The sequence below is a fragment of the Populus euphratica genome, unplaced genomic scaffold (assembly GCF_000495115.2).
Source record: "Populus euphratica unplaced genomic scaffold, PopEup_1.0 scaffold1510.1, whole genome shotgun sequence".
In the NCBI taxonomy this organism is placed as follows: Eukaryota; Viridiplantae; Streptophyta; class Magnoliopsida; order Malpighiales; family Salicaceae; genus Populus; species Populus euphratica.
Window position 1 is genome coordinate 1 of NW_011501344.1, and position 14,616 is coordinate 14,616.

General features: G+C 31.3%; 3 protein-coding genes across 3 annotated transcripts; all 3 read right to left on the reverse strand.

Moving 5' to 3' along the window:
• Positions 1–6: 6 nt before the first annotated feature.
• On the reverse strand, positions 7–1,081 carry LOC105117733 (TMV resistance protein N-like; the record flags this gene model as incomplete). Its single annotated transcript, XM_011015488.1, has 2 exons — positions 471–1,081; positions 7–108 (listed from the first exon to the last, which is right to left on the reverse strand). Coding segments are annotated over exons 1-2 (566 nt in total), but the record flags the coding sequence as incomplete, so codon positions are not given.
• A 6,405-nt stretch (positions 1,082–7,486) lies between these two features.
• LOC105117738 (TMV resistance protein N-like) lies at positions 7,487–8,029 on the reverse strand. Its single transcript, XM_011015492.1, has one exon. It carries the CDS (start codon positions 8,027–8,029, stop codon positions 7,487–7,489), a length of 543 nt encoding a protein of 180 aa, XP_011013794.1.
• A 1,361-nt stretch (positions 8,030–9,390) lies between these two features.
• LOC105117734 (F-box protein At5g07610-like) lies at positions 9,391–10,716 on the reverse strand. The gene is made up of 2 exons (XM_011015489.1): positions 10,168–10,716; positions 9,391–9,827 (listed from the first exon to the last, which is right to left on the reverse strand). The coding sequence occupies exons 1-2, from the start codon at positions 10,700–10,702 to the stop codon at positions 9,679–9,681; spliced, it is 684 nt and encodes a 227-aa protein (XP_011013791.1). The 5' UTR covers positions 10,703–10,716; the 3' UTR covers positions 9,391–9,678.
• Positions 10,717–14,616: the final 3,900 nt, after the last annotated feature.

Sequence of the window (14,616 nt, forward strand, 5' to 3'; positions counted from 1 at the left end):
ACGAGCAGCCGGTATCTATGCCAGGCAATATATGGAGCAAGCAGTACTGTGGAGTCCAGTCTCTTTCCTACCTCTTCAACTATGTCTCCAATGAATTGTGACTCGTGCCTGCAACTCAAAACCAAATAAAAAACAAAACGGAAACTCTATTCAAGATGTCAAAAAAAAGTTGCAGTTTTCTTAGAACAAAGAAATTTATCGAATGAGACAGGTTAGTTTGTGCAGGATCTCTAACCATATCGAAATCTTTTGTGCAGGATTAAATAGGAAAAACAATATTGTTTATGCTTTTCCGCACAGCCCTTCTTTTATCTTTCCTTGGAAAGCTCATCTGCTTCAGTTTTCCTTAATTGCATCATTATAAAATGTTTAAAGCTTAAGATTCTACTAGATCAAGTATATAGTCTTTTCGACTATATACGACATCAAGTAGCGATCAGAAATATGGGATGCGTATAATTTGATCATACCTATCTTGTAGAACCATCCCTCCCAGGTATGCAACTTCTTTGAGTGTTGCCTTCCATTTCTCTACCCTCTCCATGTCATCCTGGAAATGATCTTGGTGTTTAGCAAAGGCTTCAGCATAATTCCCTGTCTGCTCCCCAACTTGAGATGGATCCACATCGTAGAAAACAGGTAGAACAATATGTCCAGCAGTCCTCTTACGATCCATGATCATCACAAGTTCGTCTAGGCACCATGTCGAAGAAGCATAATCTTTAGACAGCACAACAACTGACATCTGCGACTCTTGGATTGCCTTCTCTATTTCTAACTCGATGTTTTCTCCTCTCTGGATGCTATTATCGTCTCTGAACGTGACAATCCCTGCCCTGGACAACGTCGAGTAAAGGTGATCGGTGAAATTCTTGCGGGTGTCTTCGCCTCTAAAACTCAAGAACACCTGGTAAGTATACGACGTAAAAGCCATCGATCAATAGAAGAAAAACTCTCAAAGGGCTCACGAGAATTATTCCTGAACAGAAAGAATTAGGAGACAAGGATATGAAAACTATTTGGTTATCTTAAAAATAAAACCATTGAAGCTTGTCGATGCTTAATTGTCTTCTGTATTTGTCATATTTCTAGGAATGCTCCTCCTTGCGCTCTTTCAAAGAAGTTTCAAGGTAGCAGCGGATATCGACTTTTACTACTCGGTATCTTTCATTGAAATTTACACGAATTTGTATTTTTAATTAAATAAAAAATAAAAATAATAAAATTTGAATCCTGTAAGATTTTAATTTGCAACTATTTTGTCATGAAAACTCTAATAACCTACCAAAAAACTAATATAATATTTTATATTATTCATTAACACGATTCTGGTTATATCTCAGCTATATATATTTAAAAGTTTTTAATTAATCAATAGATATTATAATTTTATATAAATCCACTAAAAACTCAATCACAAAAATCTAATTAGAAGAAATATAACTTCTATATCTTTAAAAATCTACTCCTTTTAAACGGCGAAAACTATGATGATACCATCATATAAAAACTATAGTAATGTCAATCAAATAGTTCATTGGAGACCATGAGTCCATGGAGTTTGGGACTTGACCAATTCAACCAATTGCTGAAGAGGTTTAATGGAAATTGGAGTAGGATAAGTTATTTTCAAAGCTCTTGCTAGGGTTGAGAGGTTTGGATGTTTAAGTCAGTGAAGAACAGTAGTCTTTAGAATTATAATAGAAGTGGTAGTTTAAAATATTTTTTATTTAAAAATATATGAAAATATTTTTTTTATTTTTAAAAATTATTTTTAATATCAGCATGTTAAAATGATATTAAAATATAAAAAAAATTATTTTATTAAAAAATTAAATTTTAAAGAAACACAATTTTGACCATATTTTCAAATATTAATCTAATATATTAATATATTGTGAGACTCAATAGAATTTATTGGGAGTTCAAATAAAAATATAAATGCACAAAATAAAATAGAACGAAAACTTTTTTAAATATTATCTGAACTATTTGGGGTGTATAAGTGGATAAAAAATCCTTCCATTTAATTGAACCTCTATACTCAAATTTATAGATAGATTAGATAGATAGTTATTCTAATATAAATTTAAAGTAATCTGTGTAGATTATTTTCTTAATATTATCTTAATTACTTTGCTTGAAAAATATTTTTTTTCATAATTTATATACTTTATTTACTGAAATTTTTCATGAAAATAATTATGTGAATTTTTAATGAAAGTAGCTAATGCTTTATGATAAGAGATGCTTTTATAAAAGTAATTTTTAATCGAAATTTAAAAGTGTGTAAAAATTTTATTTTAAAACTAGAAAAAAAAATATTTAAAAAAAATCAATTTAATACTTAACAAGCACATTCAAAAAATTTTAAAAAAATATATATTTAAAACACCTCATCCATTCTCATATTCCGTCTCTCGTAACAAGCACATCTCTTGAGCACAAATGAAATAAAGTTATTTTTTTTCATTCCATATACCTAGTCTTATTTATTTTTTTCTCAATTAAAAAAATAAGTAAATATTATATCAATATATACACTTTTTAATTACATTTACAATTGTTTTAAGACTTGGATGGTGCATTAAATGGACCTGGAACCAGCCTCACAAGTAATCAGGCATGGCTGACTCATAGCCTGAATAAAAAAAAAATTGATTAATTCAATAACCTAATTAAAACCAAGTTATTAATTTTTTTATACAATGTTATTTTATTTTAAAAAAATTATAAAATCAATCATCTCAATCCATGATCTGTTGATTGGGTTTTAAATTATGATGTTTAATATATTATCCTCTTAAAATTAAATATAATTGAAGAAAAAAAATTTGAGTTTAATTTTTTTAATAAAATAACAAAATTTTAAATTTGTTTTATATTGAACATGCATTTTAGGACATTAGGTTAAAAAACAAACAAAGAGCTCAGCTCATAAAATAAACAAACAAACCTAAGGAAACCCAGTAACTGCAAAGGAAAAAAGAAAGTGAAAAAACAGAGAAGAAAATGGGGAAACCTTTGGGATCAACGGGAGAGTTCTTCAGGAGAAGAGACGAATGGAGAAAGCATCCCATGCTCACCAACCAATTCCGCCACGCGACTCCTGGCCTCGGCATCGCTCTTGTAGCCTTTGGCGTCTATCTTGTTGGAGAGCAAGTCTATAACAAGATTTATGCTCCTTCCTCTGACCACTCCTCTTCTCACTCCCACTGATATAGAGGATGTTGGTTTGTGTGTCTTTTTCCTCGAGGTAAGATGGGTTATATTTAAAAAATATATATATAATGGTGGGTTTTGTGATTCATATCTGTTTTGATGATTTATTCGACTGATTTTTTTGGTTTGGATTTGAAATTATGGGTAGTTGGCAAATGGTATTTCTTGTTTTTTTAATTTCTGTGAAAAAGTTTGGATCTTTTTATGTCTTGTGATTGATTATGGTGATGCAGTCTCTTAATTGTTTGATTTACCAGAGATTTTTGTTGCTGTCAATTGGAAATTGGAGGTTGTTCTGATTTGGATATATTTGTAATTAATAATTATATGAACTATTAGGGTTTGACTTGTGATTTTGGTTTGGTAACATGAGTGTGTTTTCTTGTTCTTGTATTTTCTATGATGATTGAAGTTTCTTGTTTATGAAATTGTGATTTTTTGTGTAATTTTAAGGTTTCTTTAAATTATTTTTACTTTTCTTTGAAGAGGTTTCTTATTTTTTCACTTGCCTGCGTTGCCTTTTTTTCCTCAAAACTTTTGGGGTCTTATGTAGTTTTTATTGGGAGTATATCACATTAATGTTGGAAACCTAAGGAATAAAGAAGGGAGCGCTGTTGGATTCTATTGTGGACAGGTGCTCATGATGATCATTTTCGGTTCCTAGGCTCTGTGTTGGAAAGCTAAGGAATAAAGAAGGGAGCGCCATTGGATTCTATTGTGGACAGGTGCTCATGATGATCATTTTCGGTTCCTAGGCTCTGTTGTCAAAAAAGGAGGGGCCATTAACAAAGATCTTAGCCATAGAATCAGAATAGGAAGATTAAAACCGAGAAGTGCAACTGGAGTGCAGCATCATTGTCTACCTTTTATTAATTATCATGAACATTTAGGCTGTGACTGCTTGACATGAACAAAAAAAAAAATTATGATTGAGGCAGAGTTGAAATGAGGATATGAAGATGAATGTAAAGATGCGTTAAGAGGATGAATGCTGCAAGACTGGATTCAGAAGGGCCTGTTGAGGGAAATTTTTCTTTCAGAATTTTTTACCATTAAGGTGTTAAATTTATAAATACATGGTACTGTAAGAGTGATTAGTTTAAAGTAGGAGGAGCGAAGGGTTGAAAGAGGTCAGAAATGGCATGGGAAGATGTACGAGAAAAGGATTTGGTGTCATGGTAGCTAATAGGAACTTTGTTCCCAAGCTTAACATAAGTGAGAAAAAGGATCCTTGTAGTTTGTTACAGGAATTAGGTTGTTTGTAGTTTGCATGAGAGAGCTTTCCTATTTTGAGCTGTAATGGGAGGTATCTTAGATTAAACAATGAACCCCTCGATGAATCTTTTGGTCATCAAGGCTAATAGGTTTTCAATTCCTTGTGTAGACTGTGCAATGTAAAATCAACAAGTTATAATGTGCTAATATACAATCACTGAACCAAAATTCGGAATCTGTATTTGTGGCAGTTGGAATTGTTCTTTTCTTGTTGTGCCACATCCAGGTTCCTTTACCATCAATTATAAGATGGGTTATCTATTATATTCACTAAGCATTGGCTGTGGTGGCTTGCTGCTTTTCTGAGAATCATGCATTTCTTTGAAATGTTAAGGTTTCTTCAATCATTTTCAGTTTTACTGAAATGAATATGTTTTAGCATGCCTGCTTTATTTATTTCCCCCTTTCCTTGTGTGATGTTGTTGTGATGTGGATTTGAAGTACAAATGGAGGAGTGCGTTGTGGAAGATGCCATACATGGAATTAAAATAAGATAGTTAAAACAGGGAATGTGCAACTGGGGTGTTATATGATTGTAAAGTTATTGTTAAACTGTAAGGTAGTTAAACTCATAATTAAATTGATTATACTCTAAAAATAATGAGCCAGGCACTAAACATTTTATGTATTAATGAAATCAGCGGACTTGAAGCATGGTTATTAAGATGGCTTTAAAAGAACACTAGAAAGGAGTGGATAGAAAGTTACAGTTCAAAGTATTTGAATTTTGAAGCATATAATGATGGTTCGCTGAACAAAATGTGGAAACGACTAAACTGGTTGGCTGCTTGTTTTTTTCTGCAAATCACACCTCTGTTATGCATTTTTCTCTACAATATACTGGAGCTAATATTGCATAAATACAAGGATGAGTTATTCTAATGTCTTGAAATGATTAAGATATGCTAATTGAAAGACAGGTATTTCTGTGTTAGTTTACAGTCTTGCATAATCACCTTGTTGCAGTTCCCATGGTTAACCGAATACCTACTAAAACAAGCTGGCACCATGGTAGAAATGGTTTTCTTTTATGTATTCTTGGAGGGATTGCTAATTCAACCTGTGTAAAACACTATTTATATCGCATTGAAATGGTAACATGTTTTGATGGGAGACCTGTTAAGGCTAATGCATGTAGACAAATTATGATCTGAAAGCCCTCGCCTTTTGTCTAATCTTTGGAACTTCAGTTGTTTTTGGCAAGTTGATTTTTAATGGATGACTGTTTTTGCAGATGGATGTTTGCCAGGATCCCGAAGCTTGGATTGCCTGTTAGGCTCGTGTTTTAATTCCTTATCCTCAGTAATTTGGTTCAATAAGTTTGTTTCACATTGAGACTTGGAGTCTGGTAATTTTACTTTGTATGTCCAGTTTTTGGAACATGGACCGTTGTAGATGTTTGTTTGCTGTATGATCATGTTCGCAATCCACCCATGGGATAAGACATTAAGGTCTTACATGCATCTTGGCTTGAATAAGATTTCATCCTTTTCTTTTCTTTTGTTTGTTCGTTCTGGGCTTTCGCCATTGCTTCCTTGAAACAAATCTAAATAGAGTGACCATTCTTCCAACTTTTCTTGTCTTCTTAACGCTAGGATCTCATGAGGGTCTGCAATTTATAGAAGATTGGATTTCAGTTAATTGAGGAACAAATGTCTGTTGCGTTTTATTTTTGAGAATTTAGGTTGTACCGCGTTAACTTAATATTAGTTTTTCTTTTCAAATAAAAGAATTAAATTATTATTTCATTAAAAAACTCAAGGATTAAATAATTATTATTATTTCAGAACTAGGGTTTTTGCATTTATACACTGCTTTGTCTCTCAGTTTTGTAACTCTTCACGATTCACCATGCTTTACGCGGTAGGAAGCAAAGCACCACCACCATTATTCTCATTGTTAATGGAAGCAGTAGTTAACAGCGAAGACCTGCTAACCGAAATCCTTGTCCTTCTTTCACTGAAATCTGTGAAGAACTCTTATTAACAAAGAGATTGAAAGAACTGAGGAGGAGAAACAGAAAAGGAAGAGGGAGAGATGAAAACTACAGTGGCAGATTTTCTCAGTTACTTTTTGAAAAACACATTACAGAAAGCATTCCTCTTATACGCTAAATTTCCTTCCAATTCTAACTGTCTAACTAACTAATAAACTTCCACTAACAGCTAATAACTGTCACTAACTGTTTTAATAACAATTTCACTTGTTAAAACCCTAACTACATCAAGATGACAATTTTGTTATTTTCTTCTTTATCACATAATTAACTCGCAACTCATTCTTTAGCCCACATGCATCTAATACTTTCCTGTTCCATAGTGTAACAATTTCCCCTCATTGAAAGGATTCATGACCTCCAGAATCTGCACAGAAATCTAGAAATTCCTTGCTAAGCTCATCAAGATCCTCCTAGGTGGCATCTTCCTCAAAAAGATTTGACCGAGCCCATTGTAGCAACCTTGTTACCTTTCTTCATTAATTTCCTATTTATAATCACAATTAGAACCACTTTGACTTTACCAAATTCATCCATAATGGGCAATTTAGAAGAAAGAATTTTTTTTAGTAATGATATATGAAAAACTAGGTGAATTAAAATACCATCTAGCAACTATAATCTATAAGCTACGACACCAAATCTTTGAATCACCTCGTAAGGGCATAAAACCTGGGGTTGAACTTGAAATTCTTTCTACATATAGTCCTTGACCTTTAGCACTGCCTATACAACGATTTAGACTTATTTCTTTCATTATTATTCAGTTTCAAGGCAACATGGCAGCCATAGGAAGCTTTTCACAACACAGATCAAGTTCATCCACCAAATTTCCTTGCCAAATCATAAACCCAAAATAGAAATTGGATATATCTGCCTCTGGTCAAGGAATAATTAGCAACTTGAGATATTTAGTCGATCCATGAGTTTGTTTCCAGTTAAACATTTCTTTCAACCACATTCATAAACCAGAAGTTAAACCAGAAGTTAAACTCAGTTGCTAATTGTATTGTTGAAACTAAGAATACAAAGGGGAAAACAGAAAGTTGTGTACCCATCTTGCAAAACCATCCCTCCCAGATTAGCAACCTCTCTCAGAGCTGCCTTCCAAGCCTCCACCCTGCCATCCTTCTCCTCTTCAAGACAATCAAATGCTTCATGTTCAGACAATTTTGATGGATCCATATGATAAAAGACTGGCAAAACAATGAGCCCACAGATTTTTCTGCGCTTCATGATCATCAGGAGCTCATCTAAACACCACCTTGAAGAAGCATAGTCTTTTGAAAACACAACTATGAATATCTTTGACTCATGGATTGACTTTTGGATTTCGTAGTCAATGTGTTCACCCCTCCGAATTTCATTGTCATCTCTGAACGTGTGTAATCCTGCTTGAACTAAAGCAGTGTAGAGGTGATCAGTGAAATTCTTGCGGGTATCTTTGCCTCTAAAGCTCAAGAAAACATGATAAGAGCACCTAGAAGTTGATGAGGATACTTCTGGTAACTGGGATTTCGAAGAAGCAGCAGCCATTAATCAAGAAAAACTCTACAAGCTGATTAATGGATCATAACCTCAAACACCGAAGATCAATATACAACTAAATTAACTTGTCAACAGAGCAAAAGGCATCATAATACAAACAAGTGAAGGAGCAAAATAACTGCTCTTTCGAGTGTTTTGCTGCATCAAATGGTTCTCACTTCCTTTTTTTCTTTCTTTTTTAACCCAAAGCATCTTGAAAAAAGAGAGATCACACAGTAATGACAATAAGTCAATAACAATTAAGCTGCAGCTTCCCGTTGCGCGCAAACGTGTTAAAAGCGCAAGACATGAAGAAAATCCAGGGATTTGGAACACTTTAATCCCTGTTGTTTAAAGAAAGAAGTTTTGTAATTATGATGTGTAAGGGTACACGTGTACTTCAGGGATCTACTACCTGGATGTTGTCTTCCAGACTGTTTAGCCATCAAAACAAGGGATCCTCGATATCTTTCGATGTGCCATTGGATGTTGGTCTCAAGATCAGTGGTTTGAGCTTGTGCATTGTATATGCTTTCAGTAAAGAACCCAGGTTTGAACATGAGCATCATGTTGAAATCAATAATAAGACCAAGGGAGTAATAAAATGGACTTGTATCCCATTCTTTCATGGGATTCCAAAAGTCAATGACGATATGTTATGGTTGAGCTACGGGATGTTAGTAGATCAGTTGGAAGGAGGGGACGAAGTGCAGATTTCAATGGACATCTAATTTGGGCTTCATGTGAAAGAATGTGGGATCCGCCTTGTGCATGATCAGGAAAGAAGTGGCACCCAATTGCACTGTAAAGAATGAGCACTGACCACCTCTGTTTAGTAAAATATGAAACTATCAATTCTGGGAAAATGTCCCATCTACACGTAATATGTCTGAAGATCAGCTTACTTCTCAGATCATCCAGCTACAAGGATAAAAATACGATGAGAAGCATATATCTGTGTATTTACATTTTTGCAGTCTCATGTTGCTGCATTTGTTTATTTCTGTTTTCCAATGCATCAAGAGCCTCATCCTCGTACTGTAAACTCTCTTAGCTTTCTTTCAGGGAAATTGCATGGCCAATGATCATGATTGTTTTTGCGCAGCACAAACACAACCTACTGTGTCCACTATCCCAACAATCTCTTCGTAACTAAAAGGTGTACTTGTAGCACTACTCCCTGTCTATTTCTCAGGAATTTTGTGTTTCAGAGAATAAAAAACACCAAGAAATAGATAGTAGCAGGTGTCATTGTTTTTCCTTTTGTGTTAGCCTTTCATTTTATTTCTTTTCCTTTCCCTTTTCCCTGTAGAGATTATAGTAAATGGCATTGAAGTGTTGTGCTTAGCTCTAGCAATTACTCATTGCAATAACAAATAAATAAATCTCAGCTAGTGCAAAAACAGTTCAGGTTGACATCATCTCATCTCAGGAAATTCAATAAAGATGAAAGATCCAGCTAAAATCAAACACGAAATAAAATGGGAACAACATACTTCTCATGAAATTTTATCATCCATGCTTCACGAGCCACCATCAAACGCAAGCAAGGCTCTCAATATAGGGATGGGCATTAGCATAACGCCACATAAATGACGCTTTGAAGCTCTTTTCTCTTTTTTTGATGCGCACAATCTCCGACTTTTCATCGATGAAGATCAAAGAGTTAGGAATATCAACACAGTGCTTAAAAAACCATCGTCCAGAGCAGCCTTGAAGCAGCTGGTAGGCATCAAATTGTGCAAATGAAGTTGTTTCATATTTGCGAAGAAGATACAATCGCCCCCCTCTAGACACTTGAAAACGACTACATGCACCAGCAAGAACCCGTGGCAGTTGCATTGTCTTTAGTTGCTCTTGATTAATATCGAAATATAAATTAGAAGCACTCCGAGCAGTACCAGCATCCTTACGAGAACGGCCAGAATCAAATCTTACTGTACTATTCCAGTGAATGGTGCCCTTACAAAAGACACCTCGAAGAAAATCGACAGGAGGTGGATTGAAATATCTGATAGACACCCTCCATGTTCCATCTTTTGACGAGTAAATTTGTATCTGATAACAATTTTCTAAAAGAGTGTATTGGCATACCGCCACAACTTTATACTCTAGTGATTTCGAAGGATCAAAAGCTAAACTAATACCTTCCAGACGTAGAATACCTCGCAATGAACAAGGCAATGAAAGCAGAGGAGGGAGTAAAGCATATCTCTTGCTAGTGGGATTCCAAACACAAAATCTTGAGGAATATGTGTGGTTGTAGTTTCCATAATAGCGACGAAGTCTTTCTGGAGGATTGCTATCATCACAACACAGAAACAATCCATTACAAGATTCAATCATCTTAGTTTTCATGAACGGTTTGTTTTTCTCAAAAACATTGGCTGGTGCAGAATCATAATTATTGGAATCAAGATTCAGAAGAAGATGAAACTCGAGTGTACGGTTAGCCTGGAACACAAGGTCACCGGCAGAGTTGAGGTATGACCTGCGACGAGTAGAGAAGGCATGGCTGGTGATGAGGGAAAGCCAGTGCTTGGATACACACTTGAGTTTGAGGAGGGATTTCAGGGGAAGGAGGACAAGGATTTCGGTTAGTAGGTCTTCATTGTTGACAATTGTTTCCATTGACAAAGAGAATAATGGTGGTGGTGTTTTGGCTCCTTCTGCGCGAAGCATGTTGAATCCTGAAGAGTTTGGTCTGGCAGTTGAGAGGGAAGGCAGCGTCTATATACAGAAACCCTACTTGTGATATAATAACAATTATTATTAAATCCCTGTGTTTTAAATGAAATGATTATTTATTTTTTTTAGGATCTTTAAAAACGGGAACAACTTATAATTTTAAAAAATTTAAATTTTTTTATTAAAAATTATTATTTTTTATGTTTTGGATCAATCTTAAAAATATTTTTTAAAAAAATAAAAAAAATATTATATTAATATATTTTAACATAAAAAAAATAATTTAAAAAAAAATCACAATTATATTTTCAACTAGACCCTTCAACTCAAACAATTACAAGCCCCAAATAATTTAAGATGAACCTCCAAATTAGTTTGGGTTTAAAAAAAACGCTTTTTATTGGTTTTTCAAAGCAATTGAATTTTTATTTTATTTTTTGTTAAAATATTCGTTATTCATACAATACTAAAAGTGCATTTAAGAATGAATAATTTAGGAATTTTTAAAAAAAAAATAGCAATTAATCTTGATGAAGGATTTAATTTATGATTGTAAAAAACAAAGAAGCCAACGTACAAAATTATCAAAAACATAGGGACTAAATTATAATTTATTCAAGATGGTATATTAGTTGCGAGACAATAAAGTTTGTCAGTTAAATTACTCGTAGAGCACCCCTTTGTTATTGTTATTTGAATTTGTTGATTTAACTCGTCGTCAATTTAATTTATTAATGTGCTATCGTCTTCTTCTGCAATATGGACCTTACATCCCTCTGCAACAAGATTTATGCTTCTGAACGCCACCATCACGGTGGTGTTTGGTTAGTGTTTTAAGATTAAAAAAAAAAATTATTAAGATGTAAATTTATTTAGTTAAAAAATAAAAATATAAAAATAAATTTATTCATTGAATAATGTTAGAGTGAATTTGAAAAACATGATATATAAAGAGGGGAGTGTTTTTTGTGATGATATTTATTATTTTTATTCCTAAAGTATCTTTATAAAAAAGGTTTAATTTCAAAATTATCTAAATAAAATATATAAAGATAAAAATTATTATTATTATAGTTTGAAACTCTATCCGAGAGTTGATTAAGAGCATTACTTAAGTCATCGAGTTAAGAGAGTTAACCTAAATTGACTATTTTTTTAAAAAAAAAATCAAAATAATATCATTTTGAACAATATTATTTATAATAAAAAAAACAAGCATGTTTTTTATCAGATCTTACTCCGAGTCATGAGTTGACCCAAGTTTTTTATCGAGCTAGACTAGGTTAATTATTTCTATATTTTTTTAAATTTAAACTAATCTGGGTGTTGAGTTAACTCATCAAGTCAGACTATGTTTTATAACTAAAGGTATTGTGCTATTATTATTATTTTCAATAATCAATATAAAATAAAGTAAAAATAATATAATATCCAGTTATTTTTAAAAATTTGTAAATTTGATGGCAATACATGCTAAAAATAAAATATTTTTTGTGATTTTTTTTATTAATCATTAACCAATCAAATTACAAACGCGTGCAATTTATCTTGTATACCACTATCATTAAACTTTTTAATATTTCATTTTGTTTTGTTCTTCGTTAATTAAAAAAAGATATAAAAACAATCTATCTATGTTGTAGACCATTATCATAATTTTATTCTCGTCTCTTGTTTTGTATTTTATTCTATGATCTCGTTATTTCAGTTTTTTTTATCTTAGACGAAAACTGAACTATATATACCGGTCTAAGAATTTAAATCTACAAATTAAAAAAATAAAATTTGTGTTAGGTTTGGGATTCTTGATATACATTACAAACAAACATAGAGGAATGATAATGAAAAATAGCATGTAAATATACTCTTGATTAAAAATTTATATGGACTAAATTGCAAATAAGTAAGAAAAAAGGGGCATTTTTTAAAATAGAACAAAAACAACCCCTCTTTCTTTTAAAGAACATGCCGGTTGAGTATATGGAGAAAAGCAAAGAAATTTCTTCATTTCCATCTTCTCTTCTTCTTTTTTTTCCAAATCTAAAAGACTAAGTTGGTTTAGGAAAGGGTTTGGCTAAGGATTTAAACAAACCAAATGAGTCCAAAAGAGAGAGAAAGACGTGGGATGTATCAAGGAGTAATTTGGAGAGTGAAATGAGTAAATGGTGGCGGCAGAATATTTTTATTGTTTTAATTTCATTCATGTTTAAAAAAATTTATATGGATTGAAAATGTATGCAAGATAGGGTTTATACTAAAATTGCTGGGTTTCTTGAGTATCATACCCGCATCAAAAAAATATAAAATAAAATTATTTGAAAGTCTCTAAAATTTTATTAAATAAATCTAAAGTTATTTAAAAAAAATATCTAAAGATATGATTTTTTTAACTTTAAATAATTATTTAAAAGTTGAATCTTTGTAAATTAGAAATTGTCTAATTATCTGACCTTCAACAGTAATTCATATAAATTATCAATAAAAAATCTCTTAAATTCCTATTTAGAAGAGAAAAAAATTATTATGTCTGAAGTGTTAATTCTCTATTATGTGCTTGACAAAGTTTTTATGTCTAACAAACAATCACATAAAGGTATAATTTTTTATTTATAGGAAAATGTGAAAAAAAACCTATAAATTAGTAAAATATAAATTTATCTCTTGAATGATATCCACATATTAATTTAGGATAGTTTTAGAAAGATTAAGTTATTACTTAATGTTTTTAGGTCTAGAAATATAATCCATGTATTAATTATATTATAGTCTTTAACTTCTAAAATATATTTTCAAGTCATACTTAAATAAATCACCCTATCTTAAATTTTGATTAATGATTTATAATATTTGTGACCCATTAAGTTCCTAATATATTGGTTAAAATATGAATTATAATTTTAATTAAATAAAATTAGATAAATTAAATAATTTAATTTATCATCAATTCATTAATTGATTAATTTATATTTGAAGATAAGGTATATTATCTAGCAACATGTCATGATCCTTTTAATATTAGAAAAATTATTAGTAGTTTGACCTAACATTTCAGTAATTATTTTCGCAGTGTAATTAATATTTTTTTATTAATAATGTTCTAATTTAACATTAAAAAATGGAATATATCTACCATATTAAAATATATTAGCTCTATATAGTAGCCATTGATTATTTGAATAATATTTAAAACTGTTTTCAAATCTCATTTCATATAGGTCCATGATTTCTCACTCGGTACTATTTGAAAACACATAGAATATTTTTTTTAATTCACCTATGGTGATGAGATCTTTTTTAATTATTCAAGTATCTTCGTATAATTCATGATATATTCAATACATACCCCTTCGTTACTTCGATTAAGATAATATGTAATAGGATCAAAATATAAGATTTTCTATATAAAATAACTTAATGATTTTATGTCTGATGATCACTTACACAATCATCACATAAGTTTTTTCATAGACATAAATGATCTCTTCATATGAAATTCTCATGTGGATCATTTTAATTTACATGTTTTGTAACAAGTACCTACATATCAGCTCTAAATATCTTTTATACATCAGTTTATAAAAATAATTAGTTTATTTTATAAAAGAAATAACATAATATATATTAGTCTCTACGGCTCTGATAAATATTCAATATCTAAGAGAGTATCGATCAGAAACATTTTAGAAACAATATATTGATGGAATATAAATCATGTAATTATAATAACTTTATAATTTTTTTTTGTAAAATATTTTTATTTTATAGACCTTATCTTTACTCTAAATGTATAAATCAAATATTAAATATATTAATTTATATGAATATTAAAGATAAAATAAACTTTATTAATAATATATATATATATATATATATATATATAAAAGAAGATATTTGTGTATCAATAGAAT

Coding starts and splice junctions, on each gene's coding strand:
- LOC105117738 (XM_011015492.1), bottom strand. CDS start 8,029: ATGGCTGCTGCTTCTTCGAAATCCCAGTTACCAGAAGTATCCTCATCA.
- LOC105117734 (XM_011015489.1), bottom strand. CDS start 10,702: ATGCTTCGCGCAGAAGGAGCCAAAACACCACCACCATTATTCTCTTTG. Junction 9,828..10,167: donor AGGTATTCTACGTCTGGAAG/GTATTAGTTTAG, acceptor TGGTGCATGTAG/TCGTTTTCAAGTGTCTAGAG.